This window comes from Rhinatrema bivittatum, chromosome 5 (assembly GCF_901001135.1).
Source record: "Rhinatrema bivittatum chromosome 5, aRhiBiv1.1, whole genome shotgun sequence".
In the NCBI taxonomy this organism is placed as follows: Eukaryota; Metazoa; Chordata; class Amphibia; order Gymnophiona; family Rhinatrematidae; genus Rhinatrema; species Rhinatrema bivittatum.
Window position 1 is genome coordinate 94,084,977 of NC_042619.1, and position 24,906 is coordinate 94,109,882.

Consider the following 24,906-nt stretch of genomic DNA (forward strand, 5'->3'; position numbering starts at 1 on the left):
CTCGTAAAATTGAGTTCCGTATTCCCAACCTGACCTGCTGGCACTCTTTAAATAAAAAAAAAAAATAAAAAATTTTTAACCTTTTTCGTTCCTCAGACTTATTATCGCTAGGATAATAAGTCGGAGGATGTACAGAAAAGCAGTATTCCTCAACCAACTTTCCACTCACTTTGTAGTTTTTCTTCAACTCCCTGATTGGCTGGCTTGCTCATTAGCCTCTGTAAGGAGCAGTGTCAAATATTTTATTGAAATCCAGATAGGCCACATCTATTGTATCCTCCTGGTTTAGAAACATACAAATATGAGGCAGTAAAAGACCATACGACCTGACTAGTTTGCTTATGCACACAGCTGCTCAGCTTTACAATCTCTAACATTCCTTCAGAGATCCCCTGTACATGTCCCATGCTTACTACTGTGCTCACTTCAAAGAAATCAATTGCATTTGGCAAGATTTTTCCCTTTTGAAACCATGTTGCCTATGATTTTAACTACTGGCTTCAAAGTTCACTATTCTGTCCTTCAATAGTGAAAAATTATCTTGTCTATCACTTATATTAAACTAAAAAGTTTACAGTTTCCTGTTTCTCCTTATTCCTGCCCTTGTGCCATGGTACTACATAGGCTCTTCTCCATTCTCTTGGAAACCCACTTGTTTCAAGTGATAAGCTGAATAGAGCTGTGAAGGGTACAGTCTGCATCTCCTTTATCTCGTTCATATTCTAGGATGTACCCCATCACATCCCTTAGCCTGGTTTTGATTTCAGTTTTGTTAGTATTTGGAATACTATCTTCTTAGTAAATGGTATCGTTCACTTTTGGTTTCTCACCCTTTTTTTTCTAGTGTGAATGAATAAAAGTATTTAAGATATTTGCTTTCTTTTGATCTTCATCTTCACTAAATCTGTTTTCCCTTTTAATTTACTAATCACCTTTTGGTCTTCATTTTTTCTCTTAAAACGTCCTTTGGGTATCTATTTCCTGCCTTTATTGGTTTGGCCCTATCCTCCTTTGTTTAAGCCTTTGCTTGCTTGATTGCCCTTCCTGCCTGCCTTTGTTTTTCCTGCTAATTATGCCTGTCCTTCTCTTGTGTATGATTGCATTTTCTGAATGATATTCTTTTTGTTCTGGCTTTTCTCCTATTTTGGTGAACCATAATAGCTTCTTCATTATCTCCCCCTTGCTAACATGCTGGACACAAATATTTGTTGCCATTGTAGTGTTCCTTTTTATTACTGTCATAGCTACTCTGTATCTCTTTAATTTTATTCTTGACAAAGCTTCCTTAACATAATCTTTCAATTTCCTAAAGTCAGCCATTCTGAAATCCAGGACCTCTTTTTTAGTATTGTTTGATTCTGATCTATTATTTACATTGAACCACACAGTATGGTGAACACTTGTTTCCAGGTTTTAATACCATAACTTGGAAATGCCAGGTCTAGTGTCACCTTGTCACAATGGGCTTCTCAGCAAGTTGCTTCAGAGAGACGACTTCTAAAACTATAGCAATAATGGACATTTCTTCCTGCTGGACCAGTCATGATGCATGGGATTTTCTTCTTCCACAGCTGATGGAGACAGAGGACACACCTCTTTTATGACTTCACGCTGAGATATAAGAGGGGTGGGGTCCTAGTCCAATTCAGTAGTTTCTGACACTGGCAACTGCGGACAAGTGAGATCTTTTGTTCCCAGAGCCTTTGTGAGACCCTGGCCTGGTTGAGTCATTTTCCCAGTGGAAGCATTTCTCCCAGGCCCTTCCCTGGTTGAGCTCTGAGTGGTTATTCCTTACCAGTAGGAGTCTGTGGTGCACTAGAGAACAGTTCCTGGATCCTGCAAGAACCTTGCAACCCTTAAACTATGAAATAAAAAGAAAAAGGGCCAGGAAGATTGCTCGCTCTCTCTTCCCCTGACTCCTCCTCCTTTCTCTTCCATCACCCCTCCTTTCTCTGCTTAATAGAGGCTCTCAAAAAGCATCCCACCAAGCTGGGATTGCATTTATTTATTTATTTAAAAAGATTTATATTCTGCATTCATGCAAGCGCGTGTTCAAAGCAGATTACAGAAATGATACATAAAATTATACACAGAACAAGTCATACAGATAAAATAACATCAGTGAACAAAGACAATTACAATAAATATTGTATCTGTCTGAAGATCATCGTATATTAATTAAAGCTGCTGAGATTGTTCTTAGGTCAAGGTTGAACTGTGTCAGAGGCCTAACAAAATAGGTTTTAAATGCCTTTTAAAGGTCTTTGAACAGTTAATACTGCAAAGTGACTCTGGCAGTGAGTTCCACAAATGAGGACCTACAATTGAAAAAGCTGTGTCTCTCTGGTTATTTCAAGATGCATTAATCTGGGTGATGAAACTTCCAATAAATATTTGCTGAATACAATACTCTAATTGGCCTGTATATTCTTAATATCATATTGATCCATGTGGGAAATATTCAGTATCAGTAATTTTTGAATTGAGGATAATACTTTATATTGGATGCGCCAATGTATTGGCAACCAGTGTAATGATTTTAATGCAGGAGTAATGTGGTCATGTATTTTGTTTCCTGTCAGTAAGTGAGCCGCAGAATTTTGGACTATCTGTAATGCCCTTAATGAGCATGCTGGTAGACCAAGATACAGGGAATTACAGTAGTACAAACCGCTTAGAGCAAGGGAATGAAGTATGACGTGGAAGTCACTGTGCTCAAGGAGAGGTTTCAGGCATCTTAGCATGCACAGTTTATAAAAAGATTGCTTTATGACTGTATTAATTTGAGCCTTCAAAGATTGTATGGAATCTCTCATGGCTCCAAGATTTTGTCCTTTGTGAGTGATAGGTATACAAGTACCCAAATAAATCAAAAGAAGTAGGATAGGCATTGGTAGGTGGCTTTGTTAGACAAGATAATCCTTCAGTTTTTTGGACATTAAGTTGCAATTTATGTGTTAGCCAAAGTTTAATTTAAATTATGCATAGAGAGCGATCATATGATACAAAAATCTAAATGTCAGTGTACATTTTATAATTAATGTTGAGACAGGCCAGAACTTTGTATAGTGGAAAAAGAGAAATATTGAATGTCACTAATAAGGGTGACCCTTGTGGCACCACTGTATTAACTGGGAGCCAGTCTGAAACAGCATTACCTATTCTGCGGGCCGATACAGTAAGGAGAGGTAGGAAGAGCTGCGTTAGTGCCGGGCGCACCCGCGTTTGCCACACGCACAGTCCGGCTCACCTACCGCTCGATACTGTATTTAAATAGCTTGCAAATGCAAGCCGCGTCCGTGAAGCGTTAGGCCCGCGCAATCCATTTTACTGTATAGAGCGCTATTCAGCGCCTATACAGTATCCTGGGTGCGCTGGTACCTGTCATTTCAAATGTCATTTCAAATGACATTTGAAATGACAGGTACCAGGAAGTGGATGGTCCTCTCTCCCTCCCTCCCGAAGCAAGGTGCAGGGCGAAAGTTAAAACAAAAGGGAGTGTGATAAAAGTAAAATTACTGGCGGGAGCCGGCGGGTTCACATTCACCGAGGCGGTGGGAGCCGCCGGCGGTGAATGAATGCACACCTGTGCAATTCGGGCGCTCAAGGCGTGACGTCACGACGTTTGGTGTCACGGCGTGTAACATCGGCGTTCGTGACGTCACGCCTTGAGCGCCCGAATTGCACAGGCGTGCATTCATTCACCGCCGGCGGGGGCTGTTTGAGGCTGCTTTCGCCGCCGGCTCCTGCCGCCTCGGTGAATGCGCGCCCGCTGGCTCCCGCCACCTTGAAGAATGCGCCCGCCGGCAAGAAGAAAGGAAACTTTTTTTTTTTTTTTTGCAAGACTGGGGCAGAGCTGGGTAGCAGCTCCGGAGAGCCTGGGGGGATTGGCCCGTCAATTTGAGAGGACTGAGGCGGCCCCAGAGACTGGCACCCATGGACGCAGCCAGGGCAGGTGAGCGAAGTTTTCCGCCTATCCTTACCCCTGCCTCTAACGCAGGGGTAAGGATAGGCGGTAAGTTAGCAGGTTAAATGCGCGGGAAAAGTGCAGGTTTAAAAAGCGATAATCGGGGCGCACGTTACTGTATGGGAGGGAATAGCTAATCCGATCGTTTACATCTCATATACATGCCTCGGTTACCCGTTGAGTTAAAGAGGCGGTAAGGATGGGTTAAAGGGGATAGCCCAACCTGCGATTCACTAACGCGGGTTAGAAGCAGGTTAACCGTGGCCGCACTTTACTATATTGGCCTGCTGGTTTGTTGTGAACCATTTTAGAGTAGTATCAGTAATACCAATAGAATGGAGTCTCGAAATGTGTCGAACGTCGCAGATATGTTGATGTTCATGTCAAATCCTCTTAGTATAGTATTAACATTGGAAAGCAGAAGAGTCTTGGTACTAAATGCTTTGTGAAAGCTAAACTGAAACTAGTAAAGTATTGATCATTCCTCCAGAAAATCAGTAAGTTGTTCAAGTACAGCTGCTTTTATCACCTTTGCTAGGAAGGGCAGGGAGGAAATTGGCCAATAATTAGATAAAATGGATGTATCAGCATTCATTCTGCCCACCTGATGCTCGCACATTGTGCTTGAAGAGGCACTGCTGCACTTTAGTTCCAATGCTGCTACAGCTGAAAATGAGTTCCTGGTGAACACGTTGAAAGACGGGTCACATGATCATGACATCATTGGACAGAGACTCCAGCATTGGTGCACTAAAAGGCGCACACAAGGTAGGCACCCGCATGGTGGGCACTCACCTAAGAGTCCACCAAAGGGGCCTGCCCCTTGGTGAGTCCCTTAGTGAGACTGGACTTTGGAAGATGTTTTGATTTGTTGGCCTCTGAGTCTAGTAACTGATAGTTTAGTGTAATGTCGTCAATGTACTGTTTACTCCTGGGGGAATTCTGCACACAAAAACTTAAAATTCTGCAATATATTGGTCAAAATAACACAAATTATGTGACAGTCTTTAAGTAATTACATTTTAAATTAATACAGAAAAAAGTTATTACTTAAAGATGCAGAATTTTAAATATTTTGAGCAGAATTTCCCTAGAAATTCATCGTAAGAGTGTCCTACTCGCTCTCCCTACTCCCCTGGCCACTTTGCCCTCTCGGGCCCCAACTCCTCCATTCGCCAGTAACTCTCCCCTCCCACCTCTAGGCTCAACCCCTTCCACTCTCGCCAGTCCCAGAGTTTGACCCCGTTCTCAGTACTGCCTCTCACACAGGCTCCTTCTGTCCCTCTCTCTCTCACACACATGCTCCCTCTCTCTAATACACATACACACACCCTCAAACAGGCTCCCTTACTCTCTCTCTCTCTTGCACACACACACACACACACACACACACACACTCCCTCATACAGGGCCCTCTCTCTTGGATACACACCCACACAAGTTCCCTGTTATTGTTAAGCGGTGTTTGGGTGGATTCTTGGGTACTGTGACAGGTGACCACGCCCATGGGGAGGAGCCCCGTGAGGAGCCACAGTACTGGGCTAGACTCAGGACGCACAAAAATAGTTAGTTCTTTTATTAAACAGCTTGAAGTACACCACCAGAGGTGGCAGTAGTGAGGTAGTCTGGATGTAGCTGTCTCAGGACCCTCTGCAGAGGGGACCCTTCTCATCCCATTGGTATAGGGGAATTCCGGTGCATGTTTCCCAGCAAGGCAGTGCTGTGGATGAGATAGACTGAGAGTTAGATTACTCACTAGATGGTTGCTGTAGGTATGCGATTCCACCAGGATGAAGTAGATGGTACAGGCACCGAGGCAGGGGAGGGCAGGGAGAGCAGGTCCTCGAGGAGAGAGTACCTGATCCCTGAAAGGCACCTGAAATAAAGCAGAGGGACCCCGAGGAGCGGGTACCCAGGTTAGCAGTTACCCCTAAGGGCAGAGAGAAAGCTTCCAGCAGCAGCATGGAAGCGGCAGAGTAGCTTAGACCGGCCAAGACCAATCATTGCTAACTCAACGAGCTAGCAAATTAGTACAGGCTATATACCCGGATGCTATATACCTGGATGGCGTGACGTCAGTAGAGGGGGACGCCCCTGAGGTTCGCGCCAATGTTGGAATAAAGTCATAGGTGGCGCGCACCCTAGTAGGTCCTTAGGAGGAGCATGGCGGGAGGCAGCACCATTGCCGTTCCGGGGATGCCGGAGAGGGTGGTAGCTGTTTTTCCCAAGGTAAGCGGGAAGAGCCGTGAACAAGGTGAGGCAAACGGGGCGAAGCCGTCTAGCACCGATGGATGCAACACTCCCTTTCTCTCTCACGCTTACATCCTCACACAGGCTACCTATGTCTCTCTCTCACGCACCCCTTCACACAGGCTCTGTCTAACACCTATACAATCCCTTCACACAGGCTAGCACCCTCACATAAACACGATCTCTTTTTCATACACACAAGCTCCCAATCTCTCACACACATACACACTCCTTCACAATCTCCTCATATAGGTCTCTCTCTCTCTTTCTGAAACCCACACTCAAGCATCCCCCCCTCACCTCCAATGCTCTCTCAGACCCTCCCTTTCTCACACCCCTCACTCACTCACACACACACACACATTCTCTCTCACGGGGTCCTTCCATCTTCCCCATGAAAGGTGTGCCGGCGCTTTCATCTTCGCCACGAGTGGAACGCGTCCCGTGGCACACGCGGGCCTTCATCGTTGCGCGCTCTGTTCGCGGCATGCCGGGGTCTCCGCTACTATTTTCTGCGCAGAATTTGGCAATTCTGCGCGGAGGGAGTTCTGCGCAAATTATGCGCTCCGCAGTAGTGTGACTTGTGTGGTTTTCTCATATGATGTATGATATCGGTGGTATTAGGTAGGGACTGCTATGCTGGTCTTAGTAAAGGACATGGAAGGCCTCTTTATTAAAGCCTGCAATATCCTCAATTGGTTGGACCATGTTTTGACCCATCCATGAAGATGATCAGGGATTATCTCCATGTCAGGTACGTTAGTGCATGCTTAATTTGGAATAAGGGCGAGTTTATTATGGATAGTATACTATCCCACCAGTTGGATATTTTCTGCGTGGTTGACACCTGACATCAGGAATATGACACTTCTTATGAACAGTGCCTGTCCTGCAGGATATGTTTATTTCCAACAATCATGAGGAAGTAAGAAAGGGGGTGGTATAATATTGTTTAAGCAGTCTTTGGCATTAAAGCGAGAAGTTCAATAGGCATGCCCACATCCTGCAGCTTTGTTGCTAAAGGTTCATAAATGGACTGATTAGCTGTATGTTGTATTTTCCTCCAGGCCAAAGGTTAGTTAATTTACGTCTCTTGAATGAGTTTGTGAGTACCTTGGCATTAAGATTTAAGAGTTTAATATTACTGGGTAATTTTAATCTATATTTTGAGGATAATAAAGGAATTTACTTCCTTGTTACAAGCTGTATCTTTTTTACAATTGATCTCTGGTACATCACATAGGGCGGGGTGTACTTTGGACCTGCTGCTGTGTAAGGAGTCTAATCCCTGTTGTTTACAGGGTATTAAGCTTGAGGCAGTTTGGTCTGATCTTTATATGACTTGTTTTAGCTTAGAATCAGCATTAAAAGGGGGAAATTGAGCATTAAGGAAAGTAAGATACAGATGCCTGTCACCAGATAATGAGCAATTCAAGGAGTGTTGGTTAGCTAAGATTGGCCCAGAAGTTTGGGACACTGTCCCTCCCTGTAATACCAAACAAGTGGCACTCATTGTTAGTGCAAACATATGATCATGTGGTTCCTGCATATAAGGCTAAAGTTAGGGAGAAGGGAAAGTGTGTGCCCTGGTATTCAGTTAATGTTTGAGAAGCAACGTAGAAAGGTGAAAGATGAGGTCTTTAATTACATATATAGAAGGCACTGAATGATTATCACGCCTGTTGCTTGAAAGCTAAAAGGGATTACTATGTGGCACATCTAGAACGATTACCTAACAAACCTCTAGAGCTTTTCGGGCCTGTGACAGTGGCTAATGCCCTAATGAACTGTGACCCATATCAAGTAATCTGGGTTCGATGTATACTAGTTCCGTTCAAAATTTATGGACAGAGTTTGAAATGACCTCACTGAAGGAAGTGAATGCCAAAGTGTCAGGGTTAAGAACATAAGAAATTGCCATGCTGGGACAGACCAAGGGTCCATCAAGCCCAGCATCCTGTTTCCAACAGAGGCCAAAAACCAGGCCACAAGAACCTGGCAATTACCCAAACACTAAGAAGAACCCATGCTACTGATGCAATTAATAGCAGTGGCTATTCCCTAAGTATAATTGATTAATAGCCATTAATGGACTTCTCCTCCAAGAACTTATCCAAACCTTTTTTGAACCCAGCTACACTAACTGCACTAACCACATCCTCTGGCAACAAATTCCAGAGCTTTATTGTGCGTTGAGTGAAAAAGAATTTTCTCCGATTAGTCTTAAATGTGTTACTTGCTAACTTCATGGAATGCCCCCTAGTCCTTCTATTATTCGAAAGTGTAAATAACCGAGTCACATCTACTCGTTCAAGACCTCTCATGATCTTAAAGACCTCTATCATATCCCCCCTCAGCCGTCTCTTCTCCAAGCTGAACAGCCCTAACCTCTTCAGCCTTCCTCATAGGGGAGCTGTTCCATCCCCTTTATCATTTTGGTTGCCCTTCTCTGTACCTTCTCCATCGCAACTTTATCTTTTTTGAGATGCGGCGACCAGAATTGTACACAGTATTCAAGGTGCGGTCTCACCATGGAGCGATACAGAGGCATTATGACATTTTCCGTTCTATTAACCATTCCCTTCCTAATAATTCCTAACATTCTATTTGCTTTTTTGACTGCTGCAGCACACTGAGCCGACTATTTTAAAGTATTATCCACTATGATGCCTAGATCTTTTTTCTGGGTGGTATCTCCTAACATGGAACCTAACATCGTGTAACTACAGGGTTGAATTCAGTTTTTTCAGTATTAGATCCCTGTCCATTTCTGACTGTAAAAAATGTGAGAGAGGTCTCCTTTGAAATTATAAAAAAAGATGGTTAATAGGTCCCTAAGTGAGGGAGACATCCTGAAAATCTGGAAGCAGGCAATTGTTAAACCTATAAAAAAGGATGTTAATCTGCCCACGAATGATGCAAATTATCATCCGATTTCGAGTTAGACAATTGCCATAATTTTAGAAAAATTGTATTGGAGCAGTTAGAGAATTATGTGAATGACATGCAGATTCTGGTTGTAAAACAATTTGGTTTCCGCAGATGTCATTGAACAGAGTATTTACTTTTGAGTTTAATGGATACACTCAGGCCGATACAGTAAAACCCGTGGGAGAGCCGGCGCTTCGAGGCGAGCACCAACTCTCCTGTGCGCGCGATATAGTATGCAAATGAGGGCCCGCGGTAAAAAGAGGCGCTAGGGACACGCTAGTGTCCCTAGCGCCTCTTTTTTGACAGGAGCAGCGGCTGTCAGCGATTTTGACAGCCAACGCTCAATTAGAGCTATTTGTTTAATGTATACGAGGTACTGATATTTATTTCTGTACTGTAAACCGACTTGATGTCTTGTGAGGAAGGTCGGTATACAAAAATGTCTAAATAAATAAATATTACATTGGATAACATAGAATAAATAAATTTCAAAAGAAATATATACAAAAAAAGACATTATCCTCATGAGACCTCAATTGGGGGACTGAAATTCAATGTAAGAACAAGAAACTAAAGAAAATATAGCACCATAATACTTTTTTTTTTTTTTTTTTTTTGATAACTTTGTCTTTTATCTCTCATTTAATAAAAATTAACAGCTCCAACAAGATCATAACAAAGAAACATCTTGGAACCACAACTTTACAAAACAGTGTAATATCTCACCAGTTTTACAAATTATATTCCATATATATACCACTCATACCAGCCATACTCATATACACCCCAAACACACACACACCGATGAAGGTAGGGCAGCCATATAGATCCAAGCACCTACTTCCCTTTCAGCACAGTTTCCCAGAGCTTAAAATAACCTCTTTGAAACAGGAGGGCTTTCTTTCCAAATATTTCCTTTTTTCTTAACTGTTCCAGAGTAGCCTGCCCGTAACATCGTATTTTTCCACATTGAAAAAGAAGGAACATCGGAAGCATTCCAGTGCAATAAAAATAACTTTTTTGCCAACACAATTGAAACAGTGATAAGTATTTTCCCCCACTAGGCAATATATCGTGTCTTTGGAATAAATGGAGATACACCAATTTGCCCTCCTAGGGAATAGAGGTTTTCAGTATTTGCTCCAAAAACCTTTGTACCTGCCCCCAGAAATTCTGTAGATTATGTCAGTCTGTAAACTTATGGCACAAATCTCCAGTAAGAATATGACATTTTGAACACATAGGAGACCCCCATAGATGCATCTGTGTTCCTTTTAATCTGGTAACATTTATCCTATGCAACAGTTTAATCTGGATTTCCCTGAGGTTAGCAGGGAGTAAATAATGATAAATTGTAGTAAATGCTTCCATATTGTCTGCTGCTTCCAGCACAATTCCCAGGTCTGTATTCCAATAATTAAGCAACTTTACCAAAAGAGTAGCCAATGGTTGCCCCTTCAAATGTTGCATCTATACACCCACTGCATTAAATTTAGGTGTGGTTTCAAAAATAGATTCATCCTGATCTGTAAATACTATGGCATTTAAATTCCCATGACTGATTTGCAGAATATAGTAGCGGGCTTGTAAATATGCAAAGAAGTGGCATCTAGGTATGTCCCACTGAACGTTTAATTGATGAAAATTATATAATCCCTTTGACTGTGTCTGTCATCTTCCCTAAATTATATAGCCCTTTCTCTGCCCAGTGATGAAATACGGATACAACCAGACCCACTGGGAAGTCCTTATTGCCCACAAAGGTTAAGAATGGAGAAACCCGCCATGATCTGTGATCTTTCTCGCCACAACTTCCATGCTTTCCTAGGGGTGGACACCCAAAAGGTAGAAAGGAGAGAAGCAATTATTGCCTCGTTAGGATAAGTTAGTGAGCTTATGTGGTTTACATGCACAAAAACAGGAACACGAACACTATATCAACAGAAGCACACAAATATTAACAAAATAATATCATAAAGGGTGCCGGGAGACTAGTGTAAGGCCACCTCTTGGGTGGTTGCCTGGACCTCTCAATCATCCACTCAGAGAAAATAGAAAAGTGTGTTTATAATGAAGAAGGCGATCCCGTGATGCCAGATAAGTCCCACCGCCCCTGATGCAGGGAAACCGAAACGCCAGCTGACATTGGGGGTTTTGTTTTACCTGTCACAGTGTTGCTTTATCTGAGCGCTGCATATTCACTAAGAATATTGGCTAATAAGTTTTGTTTATCTTTATATTAGGTTGATTTACACTATGTGATGTTACATGCAATTTAAAATTTATAGAAAAATATTTTTTATTATTTGTATATATCACTTTTTTTTTTCTTTTTTACAAAAGTCGCCTTCTTTCATTTTTGGACCTGATCTTGCTTTGGTCAGAATTGAGGCCCCAGCGATATGCATTGTTTGCATGTGTAGACACGCTATATTTAAAAGAGGCATCTTTGGTGCCCTGCTGTGTAACACGCAAATGAGCTAGAGATGTGAAATTCTACAGCACAGTGAAGCTTGTTGTGCTTACCATGCTTGTAGCTTATGATACATCTTGCTTCAACATACTTTATAAATGACCCCTTAAAATGGCCATTTTATTGTGCTCTGTTATTTACTGCATGCAAGCCTGAACATGCAAAAGTACCATAGTTCCTTGTGAAAGTGATAATGTCCTGTTAGTAGTGTTGTGGCAGAGCTTATGGGAACATGCCTTGGCCTGTGACACCATTGTGCTCTTTGTGTCCCTAGTATCAAATTTTTCTTTGTGCCAAAGGGGACATTGAAGCAGTCGGATCTTATTGGCACAAGGGAAAATCAATTCAAACCCATTCATGCAACTAAAATTTGCATTAGCAAAATTTCGAATGATTTATTTATTTATTACTTTTATATACCGAGGTTCAATTAACAAGATTAATTATCACTTCGGTTTACATTACAACCAGCAAAAATATAACAGAGACAAAGTCTTGTTTTACAATGAACAGGGTAGAAATAACCTGGATAAACAATGAGCAGGGTAGAAATAAACTGGAAAAAAAATATTCTGGAAAAACATAAAGTGGGTGAAGCAAGTATAGAAAATTGGGTCTGTATAACTTGGGCGAAAAACAGGGAAATTGAGTAGGGGAGGACTATGAGGGCTTAAAGTTGTATAGTGTACTCATGATACGGATAAGTGTACTCATGATATGGATAATGTCTCCTCATTCATTGCAAGTGTTCTAGAACGTGAATATTTTGATGCCCTTCTAACCTGGTCAGTATTTAGCTTGCATCTATTACTCCTGGGGGAATTCTGCGCAAAAAAACTGAAAATTCTGCAAACTTTATATTGGTCAAAATAACACAATTTACATGACAGTCTTTTAAGTAATTACATTTTAAATTATTACAGAAAAAAGTTATTACTTAAAGTTGCAGAATTTTAAATATTTTGAGCATAATTTCCCTAGAAATTCACTATAAGAGTGCCCCTTCCACATAGGCACACCCTCATACAGGCTCCCTCACTCTTGCGCACACACACACACATCCCCTCATACAGGGCCCTCTCTCTTGCAATCACACCCACACAAGCTCCCTTTCTCTTTCACACATTTCCTCACACAGGCTACCTATGTCTCTCTCTCATGCAGCCCTTCACAAAGGCTGTGTCTCATACATACACAATCCCTTCACACAGGCTAGCACCCTCACATACACACAATCCCTTTTTCATACACACGAGCTCCCAATCTCTCACACATACACACTCCTTCACAATCTCCTCATATAGGCTCCCTCTCTCTGAAACCCACACTCAAGCATCTCCCCCACCCACCCTCTCTTACCTCCCATGCTCTCACACCTTCCTGCTCTCTGTCACCCTACCCTATCTCACACACACATTCTCTCTCACTGGCATCCCCCCTCCCCCCATGCTCTCTCACACCCTCCCCTCTCTGACACACATTCTCTCTCATCGGTATGCCGCGGGACGTTCTCCATTCGCGGCGAAGATGAAGGCCCGGTGCGTCATTTGCAGCACACGGGGCCCTTCCATTTTCTCCTTGAGCGGAGCACAGTCTGTTCACGGCACTCAGGGGCCTTCCCTTTTCGCCACGAACAGAGCGCGTCCCGTGTGCTGCGGTACGCGCTCCGTTCGTGGCATGCCGGGGTTTCCTCTGCTATTTTCTGCACAGAATTTGGCAGTACTGCGCAGGGGGGAAATTCTGCGCAAATTCTGCGCTCTGCAGTAGCGCAGAATTCCCCCAGGAGTAATCTATGATAAATCCTGGTGTATTAGCTATATATGTGAAGTCTCAACTGAGGAACATGTCTTGATCAATCTCTTTCATCTCCAAGGTCCTGCTTGGTCATTTTACTGGCCACCCCATAGAGACACATGGTGGCTTCCAGAAGAGTACTGTATTGCTACCTTTGATGCACCCATAACAGCTTCATCAGGCAGGCAGTACATTTATTCACAAGCCTCACAATGAAGGTTTGCTGATCCCCCCCCCCCCCGAGACAAAGAGATAGGTGGGTCAAAATCACATCGGATCAGTATGTCCTGGAGGTGATAAGAGAAGGATATGAGTTGGAATTTCGCAGTGTTCCTTGGGATGTGTTCATGGTGTCTCTTTGCCACTCCCAGCAAAAGAAGCAGGCAGTAGAATCTACCCTGTCAAGGCTCCTCAGTGTGAGGACACTGGTTCCAGTGCCTATGTCTCATGAAAGTATGGGGGCAATATTCCATTTATTTTGTTGTGCCCAAGAAGGAGGGCTCCTTTCATCCCATCCTGGATCTCAAAGAATTCAACCATCATTTGCAGGTGACTCATTTTCGCATGGAAACCTTGCACTCAGTGATAATGGCTGTGCAGTCGGGGGAATATCTGACCTCTCTGGATCTGTCAGAGGCCTACTTCCATATTCCAATCTGGTTGGAGCATCAATATTTTCTGTGTTTCGCGGTACTGTGGTACCATTATCAGTTTTGGGGATTGCCTTTTGGTCTAGCCACCATTCTTAGAACTCTTTCCAAGGTTATGGTGGTTTTGGCAGTGGAGTTAAGAGAGGATAGGATCCTAATATACCTGTATTTGGACGACTGGCTGATTCGAGCCAAGTCTTTGGAAGAAAGCTGCCTGATGACCCACATGGTGACCTCCTGGTTGCAGGAGCATGGTTGGATAATGAACGTAAAACAGCACAAGCAAACGGTGAAAGACCAAAACCCAACTCAGGGATTTCCAGTAAGATAAAAGGGTGGTCAGAAGAGTATATACAGATCCACAAAATTTTTCAAATTGCAGAAATAGGAGTTTATTGACAACTTTAGTATGGCACTGCATGTTCAAGAAGAATCTTACATGGTCCATGGTTCCTTTGCAGGCGATGGTAGCTCAGTGGGCCCTGCTCCAGTATCTTCTGGTTTTGGCTTGGATCCTTGTGCCTTTTCTTGGCTAGAGTGTTTGTCTTTTTTTTTTTTCCCCAAGGATGCAATCCTTTCTTCAGACGCAGTCCTCTGCTTCGACCAATCCTATCAGGTCGGATCCTCAGCTGGTGGCCGTCTCTCTTCTAGTCCTATGTTTAAGTGCTAAAGCACGCCTCTATTAGCTGTGGATATTCCCGATAGGAACCTGGATGGCACTGATGATGAGGCAGATCCTGACTCCCTGGAAGGTGGGGGAAATTCCTCTGGGACTAGAACCATATCGGCTGTGGTTCTTACATGGTCAGTGTAAGATTCTTCTTGAACTTGCAGTACCATCCTAAAGCTATCAATAAACTCCTCGTTCTGCAATTTGAAAACTTTTGTGGAACTGCATACTCTTCTGACCCCCCCCCCTCCTTTTATCTTACTGGAAAGTAACCTAGCTAAGAGCAGTCTTCAGCCTTCTCAGTCCGCGTACCTGGGTGTTCAGTTTGACACGAGGCAGGGCAGAGTGTTCCTGCCAGAAGCTCGGATTCAGAAATTGATGTTGCAGGTGCGTCTTTTGGTGAACACTGCCTGACAGTGTGGTCCTAGCTTCAGGTACTCTGTTTGATGGCAGCAAACCTGGAAGTGGTGCCGTGAGCAAGAGCACATATGTGTCCTCTTCAGCGCTCCCTGTTGTCTCATTGGAACTCAGTGGCAGAACTATTCGGTTCGGCTGCACTTGCCAGTGGAAATCTGCTCTCACCTGCAGTAGTGGTTGCATGAGGTTCATCTGAGAGATGGAGTTTCCCTGGTTGATACTCACAACAGTTGTGAGTCTCCATGGTTGGGGAATGCACTGTCAGGAGCTAATGGTGCAAGGGTGCTGGAACAGAGAAAAGCCGTTGTCTACTCAGGTTAGGGCTCATTCCACTAGGGCTCAGACAGTGTCATGGGCGGAGGCTAGATTGTTGTCTCCCGTCAACATTTGCAGAGGTGCGACGTGGTCATCCTTACACCCTTTTTCCAGGTATTATCGTCTGGATGTTTGTGTGTATGTCTGTGTGAGAGAGAGAGATTGGGAGCAAGTTTGTGTGTATGTCTGTGTGTGAGAGAGAGAGAGATTGGGAGCAAGTTTGTGTGTATGTCTGTGTGAGAGAGAGAGAGAGATTGGGAGCAAGTTTGTGTGTATGTCTGTGTGAGAGAGAGAGAGAGATTGGGAGCAGGTTTGTGTGTATGTCTGTGTGTGAGAGAGAGAGAGAGAGATTGGGAGCAAGTTTGTGTGTATGTCTGTGTGAGAGAGAGAGAGAGAGAGATTGGGAGCAAGTTTGTGTGTATGTCTGTGTGTGAGAGAGAGAGAGATTGGTAGCAAGTTTGTGTGTATGTGTGTGAGAGAGAGAGAGAGATTGGGAGCAAGTTTGTGTGTATGTCTGTGTGAGAGAGAGAGATTGGGAGCCTGTTTGGGAGTGTGCCTGTGAGAGAAAGAAGATAGTTTGTGTGCCCCCTCCCCCCCCCCGCAACAATCCATAATAATCCCAGGTTGACTGGAAATCAAAAGATCCCAGGTATGGAGAGGAGTTTTTAAAAATCCTTATTTTTATTATTGGTTGGTGTTTGATGTCTCTGCTGTTTTGAAATATTTTATTGGTGTTTTGAGAAATTTAAGTTGTTTTTTTTGTTTTTTTATTATTGGATATTTGTTGACTGTTTTAACATTTATTTTCTTTTAATATGAGTTCAATATTATGAATGTATATGTCTTGATTTTATTGCTTGATATTTTGTGAGGAATGATGTTTCTGTTTTTCTATTGTTGCACTGCATAATATAGACAGGCTTGTGGTTTCCAGATCAGTTTTTGTTGGCACATTTTTATTTATACTTTGCCTTTCTGTTTTGTTTTGGTGCGGGTCTCTCTTGTGTAACTTTAATTTTTGATGTGAGAAAGATGGTATTTCTTATCACTGGCTTTTACAGCATTATCGTTGTCACTTCATTTCTATTTTAACAAAAGTTTGCTCTTTATTAATTTATTTTAATTTATTTAGATTTATGTTCTGCTTTTCACAGTTTTTTCAGCGCTTCAAAGTTGATTACATTCAGGTACTGTAGGTATTTCCCTATCCTCAGAGAGTTTACAATCTAAGTTTGTACCTGAGGCCATGGAGGGTAAAGTGACTTGCCCAAGGTCACAAGGAGCAACAGCAGGACTTGAATCCTTGTCTCCTGGTTCATAGCCCACTGCTCTAACCACTAGGCTACTCCTCCACTCAAATTTCACCTGCAGGCAGAAAGCAATTTTGAATGCTATTGCTGAAAATATTTCTTCATAGGCATTCTCTTTTCACTGCTGTTAGTAGATATTAGGCGATAATTTTAAGGAAGGGATGGACTTAGCCAATGTTCCCTTTAAGAGTTGGGTTACCGTGAATGTAAGTGATAGGCTTTATGCATCAAAGAAAGAAGTGCTCACAGGGTAATGTAACGAAAAATTTTTGCACATAGGAAACCAATCCTTAAAGGGAACATTTGGTGTTGGGGAGAAGGAAATTGGGATTGAATCTTGAGGGGGGTTGGATTTAGAGAGAAAAAGAGTGCTGTTGGAGAGGGAAGGTAGTGCTGTTCAATTTAGTTAAAAGTATATTTTCTGGCATTTTTACAGTCACAAGACCAGTGATTAGCAGATATGAATATATATGACATTGTAAAATTTTAGTTTGGTGTGTGCCATGAGGATCAAACAAACTTGAAAGTGTTCCCTGATTATTAAAAAGGTTGAGAAACTCTGATCTAGAGGATAACAAGAAAATGAGATCAAAACAGTACTGAAGAAAATGAAACCCTCATCACATCCATTTGACCATATCCCGACCAAACTGCTTCTGCTAATCCCAGACACCATCTCCTAAGCTCTGGCAGACATTATCAATTGTTCTTTATCCCAAGAAATCTATCCAGATGACCTTAAAATGGCCTCCATCAAACCACTCTTAAAAAAACCAAACTTAGATCCTAAAGAGCCTACCAACTTTCGTCCAATCTCCAACCTCCCTTTCATTGCCAAGGTCATGGAAAAATTAGTTAACACTAGATTATCGGACTACCTCGAAGACCACAAAATTCTGTTCCCTACTCAATATGGCTTCCGAAAATCATTAAGTACTGAATCACTTCTCATATCTCTGACAGATTACCTCATTATGGGCCTCGACAAAGGTCATGCCTACCTACTGATCCTCCTGGACCTCTCGTCCGCATTTGATACTGTTAACCACTCCTTCCTCCTAAATCAGTTAGTGAACATCGGCATAACAGGTACGGCACTGGCCTGGTTCAAAACATTCTTTGGGAACAGAGGCTACAAGGTCAAAGTACATAAAGAATCTCAGCATTTTCCTTCCTCTCTAGGAGTTCCGCAAGGCTCCTCCCTCTCGCCTACGCTCTTTAACATTTACCTTCTCCCTCTCTGCCAACTGTTAACCAATCTGAACCTAAAATACTTTTTATACGCAGACGATGTCCAGATTGTCATCCCCCTCAAAGAATCCATCACAAAAACTCTAGAATTCTGGGAAAAATGCCTTCTAGAAATCAACTGCCTCCTTTCCAGCCTAAACTTAATCCTAAATTCTTCAAAAAGCGAACTCCTTCTCATATCCCTGGAAAACAGCAACATCACTTCAAATCCACCAGCCAACTTACAATTAGCACAAGTAAGAGACCTGGGAGCTATCATTGATAATCGGCTAAACCTGAAATCATTTATTAACCAAACTACCAAGAACTGCTTTCATAAACTTCATGTCTTAAAAAGAATAAAACCACTTTTCCACTCTCATGACTACAGAACTGTCCTGCAAGCAATAATCTTCTCTAAGTTAGATTATTGCAACTCTTTATTATTAGGTCTCCCCTCATCTCACACTAAACCTCTTCAGATGGTTCAAAACACGGCAGCCAGAATATTGACAAACACAAGGAGAAGAGATCACATATCTCCAATCCTGAAAGACCTACACTGGTTACCAATTCACTATAGAATTATATATAAATCCATTACAACTATCTACAAAGCCATCCATCAATACTCACCGCTCAACCTACAAATCCCATTCAGAAAACACATCTCCTCCAGACCCATCAGAGAGTCCTATAGAGAATCTCTACAGGTACCACACTCTAAAACCTCACATCATATAACCTTCAGAGACAGGGCATTCTCCACAGCAGGACCACCTCTTTGGAACTCCATTCCACTGGATCTACGACAGGAACCATGCCCTCCAACATTCAGAAAAAGACTCAAAACGTGGTTATTTAAAAAAGCCTTTCCAGACCCCAACTGAACCTTAACTAACCATTAATAGAGCCTTAACTCACCATTAACAGACTCTCAGACTTTACCTTAACACGGTAAATAACAACACTGCAAAACACCATAACTTAGCAAATACCAAAAAAAACTTTTTGTAAATTTTGTTCATTCTGTTAAACTTCCTATCGCCTTTTCTGCTCCCAGTTGTGTATTTCCCTGTTTTATTGTAACTGCAACGTTTTTAGTTTAACACCTCTTAATGTTTTTATTGTTTCTTCTTTTGACACCCCTTTGTTAATTGTAAACCGGCATGATGTGATACCTATTGCGAATGCCGGTATAGTAAAAACACAAATAAATAAAATAAATTATAAAAAAGGTTGAGAAACTCTGATCTAGAGGATAACAAGAAAATAGTAGAAACATTTAAATATTATTGCTCAGAAGAAGGGGTTGAAGGACCACAGAGAGATGGCAGGCGTACATATGATAGATTGATACATATTGCTCCCATTTACAGAGTAGAGATTTTGCATGGAGCTAACTAAACTGAAAGCAGGAAAGGCAATGGATTTAGATGGGATACATCCTAAGGTGCCAAAGAAGCTTTAATGACAGTTCTGCTCATTCTGTTCTTTGGAGAGGGGCATGGTTCAGGAGGACTAGACTTGGGCAGACATCCTGCTTCATAAAAATGGAAATAAAGGGGCAGCTGATTACAGACCAGTTAGCTTGTCCTCGATGGATGGTAAATTAATGGAGTTTCTACTAAAATAAAGGATAATGGAATGAGTTGAAAAATCCTTAGAAAACTTGTGTGCAAGGAAAAAGCTGTAGAAGTTTGGGTAAAAAAATGTATTTTTTTCTTGTTAGTTGGTTTTGTGTGGTGGACTTTCTGTTTATAAGTTTGTTTTTCTGTTGTGAGGTTATTAGTGTTCTTCTTTACCTTTTTTTTTTTTTTTTTGTTAATTTGATTTTTCCTTCCATTCCAACTTCTTTCCCCTTTAACTCCCTGTAACCTCTTTTGGCCCCCTCCCCTCTTCTGGGCAGAGTGCAATCTAGGAGGCAGCTATTATTTTTGTTCCTAGGCTGGTATCAAATGTAATTTTTAGGTATCAGGGTGATCTAGCACGTAGGATTTTTCCACTCTTGAGTGGAATATCTTGATTCTAGTTGAAATACCAAAATTTTAAAGAATTGGGTTTAATATATATATTTTTTTATTTTTTAGTTCCTGGAATAGATGGAGGTGTTTTAACAGATGCTAGTCTCACAGATTCCTACTTCAGTACCAGCTTTATTGGAGTCAATGGATTTGGAAGCCCTGCAGAAACAAAGTATCCCATGATGCAGGTAAAAAGAATTGGGCTTTGAAAGCAAATATTTATATTTAATTGAATAACGGGATAGGAGAATTAATAGAGTACCATATAAATGTTTAAATAATAATAGGAAGAGCAGAATCTGAGATACAAATGCAAGACAAGTTGTTGGAATTCCTAGCCTTACAGTTCTATCAAAAGGAGTGGGATACATTTTGAGTTTCTTGCATTATACATTGCTCTGGTATTCTTCAGTTTTCTATCAATGGAAACTGCTTGAGAGAGAGATTTATCCATCAATATGCAGGCATGAATTAGCCATTACATGTGGGTGATGTCCTCCAATAGCACAGACATGGAGCTATCTCTCAGAGCTCAGTAAAGATTTGACTGAGCATGTGCAGGAATTCCCACGTGCACATGCCTCATGAGCACAGTAGTCTTTTTTTTTTTTTTTTGTCTGAGCAACAGCACCAATGATTCTGTCTCTGAAATGTTTTTGAACGTTTGGCTTTGTACCTTGTTGCTGCTGAGTGACTAAGGGACTTCCCAGGAAGGGTGCACATGTGGGAACTCCCATGCATGCTCAGTAAAATCTTTACTGAGCCTTTAGAACTGGATTTGTGCTGGCACCTTTGGTTGATGTCACCTACATGAAATGGCTAATTCATGTCACTTTGTTGACCGGAAGAGATTTCAGTCAAGCAGTTTCAACTGACTGAAAACTAAAGAATGCCAGAGTTGAATAGAAAAGAATATGTAATTTGGTGTGGCTGATCTCATTAACTACATTTCTCATGTGTAAGTGTAGAACATATAGGGGACATAACAAATAAAAGTTTAAACAGTTATATTATATATTCCATTTATCATACTCTTTTAATTTTTTTTTAAAGCACAAAAGTGTATGATCTGTTTTGATCGGTGAAAAGCTGATAAAAGGTTGCAAAATATTTATTATGTCCAAGTGTTAAGAGTTTCCCCTCTTATCAATGTGCCTGTGGAGCACATAGGTTGATTTTACAAAAATGTCTTTTTAAATTAACATTTTTTTTCTTAATCCTGAATGGCTAACCTGTTTTGCTCCACTGCTATCTGGAAAATAGCATAAAGACCAAAATACTCAGGGAAAAATCCTCATTGGGATGGATTCTAGTCCCTATTTGGTATTTTCTAGTAATATTTAGACAAACTATTTGTGAAGCCCAGGCAAACCTTGCTGAAGAAAGCAAAATATATTGGAGCTTTTTTTCATCTAATTATCAATTCTGGGTGTTTCATGAGATTTTTTTTTTAAACTTTCCTATATTGAGTTAAAGGACATTTGAAACATTAGCAAGTAGAGTGCAATAATGAGGTGTTTTATACCTGTCCTGTTCAGGGCTCCAGTGAGACTCCATCTGAATTTGGGTTTCTCAGCCTAAAACAGTAGTTCTTCATACCTCCAAAAAAGCTGTTTATATATTTCCTCAGAAGTTTTATTATTTTAAATAGAGCCCCTTGTGCTGGCTATAAGGCAAGATGTAGAGATGTGTGGGATCAAATTGGGTGGAGTGGAGCATAATTTTATTTTATTTATTTAGGGATTTTTATATACCGCAGTACGTAAAATGATACATCACCGCGGTTTACAATAAACAATAATTAGCAACAGGCTTTACTGGGAAAGGCCAGTTTACTCTTCAAGGCAATGTTTAAGGGGGCTTGGACCAGCAGGCCCTGTTTTTGTGCTATTTAGATGGGGGGTCTGCTCCATTCTGGAACGCTCTGAAATGCTCCTAACCTTTCGGCTAAAAGTGATTTGGAAAAGTGCCATCGATATTCAAACATTGGCATTTATCTGGATAACTCAGTTATCCTGATAAATATCTTTGAAGTGGCCTTATTAATTTTTTCCTGCAGATAAGCAGGCTGAAATAGCCATGCTGTTTGGGACTTCCCTCCGTGGCAGCCAAGGCGGAGCTTCCAAAGATGACAGAACTTTGCTCTGTGTGCGGCTGCACATCCTTTCCTGCACGGCTCCATTTTCTCCTCAGTCTGTTTTTTACGCATTGCAGGCTGCGTGCGAAGCTTACATTTCCTCTAGATTGATTTTTGTTTTTTCAGCGATCATCTCAATCTACATTGAAATGGCTCCCAGACCTCCTGGCTTCAAATTCTGCTAGTGCGGAAAAATTATGTCAGTCAGTGATGGGCATAATTACTGTTAACTATGCCTGGGCCCAGTGCCAATGGGCCGCAAAAATAGCAAGGCTTCAAGAGGAGGAATCGGGGGCCTATGCCCCCAGCATGGAGTTCCTATCTGCCCATTCTTCCCCGGGGCTGCGCCTGGATCGCCCCAACGAGTCAGAGGGCTTCATTGTTAGGACCACCGGACAAGTGACATGTGCAGGCCTCCATGCCTCAGCGCCCCGACGACTCCAAGGTGCGTGGAGCGTCTGGTAATGTGCCTGCAAGGAAATCTGCGGCATTGGGTGATGAGGCCTCGGCACAGTCACCGAACGGCCGACACGGTGCAGAAGACAAGGCACTGTGTGCGGGATACGCTGTCGATGCACTTCTAGAAGCAGATGTTCTCTCGCAAGGAAGTATCGTTGCCCGAGGCATCGAAGTGCCATCACCCTGTGTCGTCCAGCTCGACTCATGATGTGGCCTTGACGCAAAGACCGATGCAAGAACCGGGGATGCTGATGCACTCGACATCGGAGTTGTCAGCATCAGTCTCGGCTAACCTCCTCGTCAAAGAAGCCTGCTAAGAAACCAGCAGCCAAGTGGTCTTTACCCGTGAAGAATTGATTGAATTGGGGTCTTCTGATGTTGAGCAGTTATTAGAGTCCCCTCTGAGTCCTTGGGGAGAGTGTTCTCGGACATTTCATCTGTGTCCAAGAGGAGAAACTATCTTTGCCTCAACTCCCGGAAACTCTCCACAAAAGGCAGAAGGTGTCAGGATGGATCAGTCGCAGTTTCATCCCAGAGGCCCTGATTCGACGTTCTACTGACAGCCTTGCTCCCGAGGAATTCCACGAAGAAGGGGTCACCTCGTCAACTGCAGAGAGACCTTGCCTCACAGGCAATTTCTCAAATATCTCAAATCTTGTCCCAGTTTTTCACCTCAGTGGAGGATCAAGGAGGTGATCAGCCTTGCCGTACCTAGCGTGAGGCCCCGCCTCAGAGATGCCTCTTCACCTCTACAGGAGCACAGCAGTCTGGAGCGTAGGCCCAACAGCCCAACCCTGCAGCCTTCTCTGCAGCCGGACATTTCCCTGGAGCTTTCGCCACCTACTTCACCAGGCTCCTCGACGGGATACCTCTCGGACCCGCCAGAGCCGCCCTCCTCGCTAGAGGATCTCTTCTACTTAAAATTTGTGGAGAAGGTGGGCACTCACCTTAATAGTGAAACAAGGAAAGTGCCCGACCCGTGGGCAGAAGTCCAAGGGTATCCTGAAGATCTTTGAGGTGCTGGCTGAGCTGACTGCCTTGCCGGCACACACGGTATTGGACTCTGTCATGATGAAAGCTTGAGAGTTCCCCTTTTCAAGTCAAGTGACCTCAAGGAAAACGGACCTCAAGTTTTGAATCCATCAGTCTCCGTATTTCAGCACGGTCCAACTTCCGCACGCCTCTGTGGTGGTCGAGTTGGCCATGAGGAGAGTCAAAAAGTCCTGACTTCATTCCAACACTCCTCTGAGCTGTGATTGCAAATATCTCAATGACTTTGGCAAGTGAGCATTTCAGGCAGGGTTGCCAAATGTAAAAATACAGCACCACCAATTCTACATAATGTAGTACTTGCACGAGTGCTTGCAATCGTTGAAACCACCCCTAACATCTATGTCCCCGGGTGAAGCCCCACCACAGCAGTTCCATGACCTCAAGGAGGGGCTGAGGTACCTATTAATGATAATATATGAGGCCTTCGAAATGTCCACCCAGACCACTGCGGGAACCATAGCGACCTGGAGGATGGTGTGGCTCGGAGCCAGCACCATTTGGGAGGACATTCATGAGAAATTAGCTGACCTCCCCTGTCTCCCTGACAATCTATTTGAGGACAAATTGCGGGAAACAGTGGCACAATTGAAGGAGCAAAACGTGGCAGTCCTATCTGTGGCATCACCAACTGACCAGCAGTCCTCAGTCAGGAAATACCCTGGGTTTAGAAAGGCTTACTACTAATGACCGCCTTACAGACAGTATCCAGCCTATTGGTTGCCAGCCTACCCACAGCTCTGACTATAACTGCAGCAGCAAAGCCAAGGCAGGCAGTGGAAACAGTGGCAGCATCTTCTATGCCCAAATAGCAACAACAAGCCCCAGCAGAGTTTTTAGAAACACCTGGGCCGCTACTGCCACTGGGGGTATGGGGCAGACTATCTTTATTTATATATATATTTATATTCCGCTTTTCGCACTTTTTTCAGCGCTTCAAAGTGGATTACATTCACAAAGATGAGATTTCTACTATGTTATCTTGGCCTAGCTTGATGATACTCTGTATGTAAATCGGTGTGATATTTTAAATCGAATATCGGTATATAAAAATAAATAAATCAAGCTAGGGCAAGAGGACACAGTAGAAATTTCATCTTTGTGAGACTTTCCTCACTCCAAATGACATCAAATCTTCACCGAGGTGTACCGTGCAGTTCGTACGTCTCACTCTGCATGTAAAACTGGCCCCTAAACCACTACCTTACCTCGAGCTATTAGCTGGCCCT

General features: G+C 42.6%; 1 protein-coding gene across 1 annotated transcript in view; it reads left to right on the forward strand.

Moving 5' to 3' along the window:
• The window catches only part of PAN3 (poly(A) specific ribonuclease subunit PAN3), a 315,850-nt gene that overhangs the window by 16,214 nt on the left and 274,730 nt on the right, over window positions 1-24,906 (forward strand). The window contains exon 2 of the mRNA XM_029602606.1: window positions 20,098-20,219. Coding sequence (XP_029458466.1) covers window positions 20,098-20,219 — 122 coding nt within the window. The remainder of the gene's footprint in view (window positions 1-20,097; window positions 20,220-24,906) is intronic.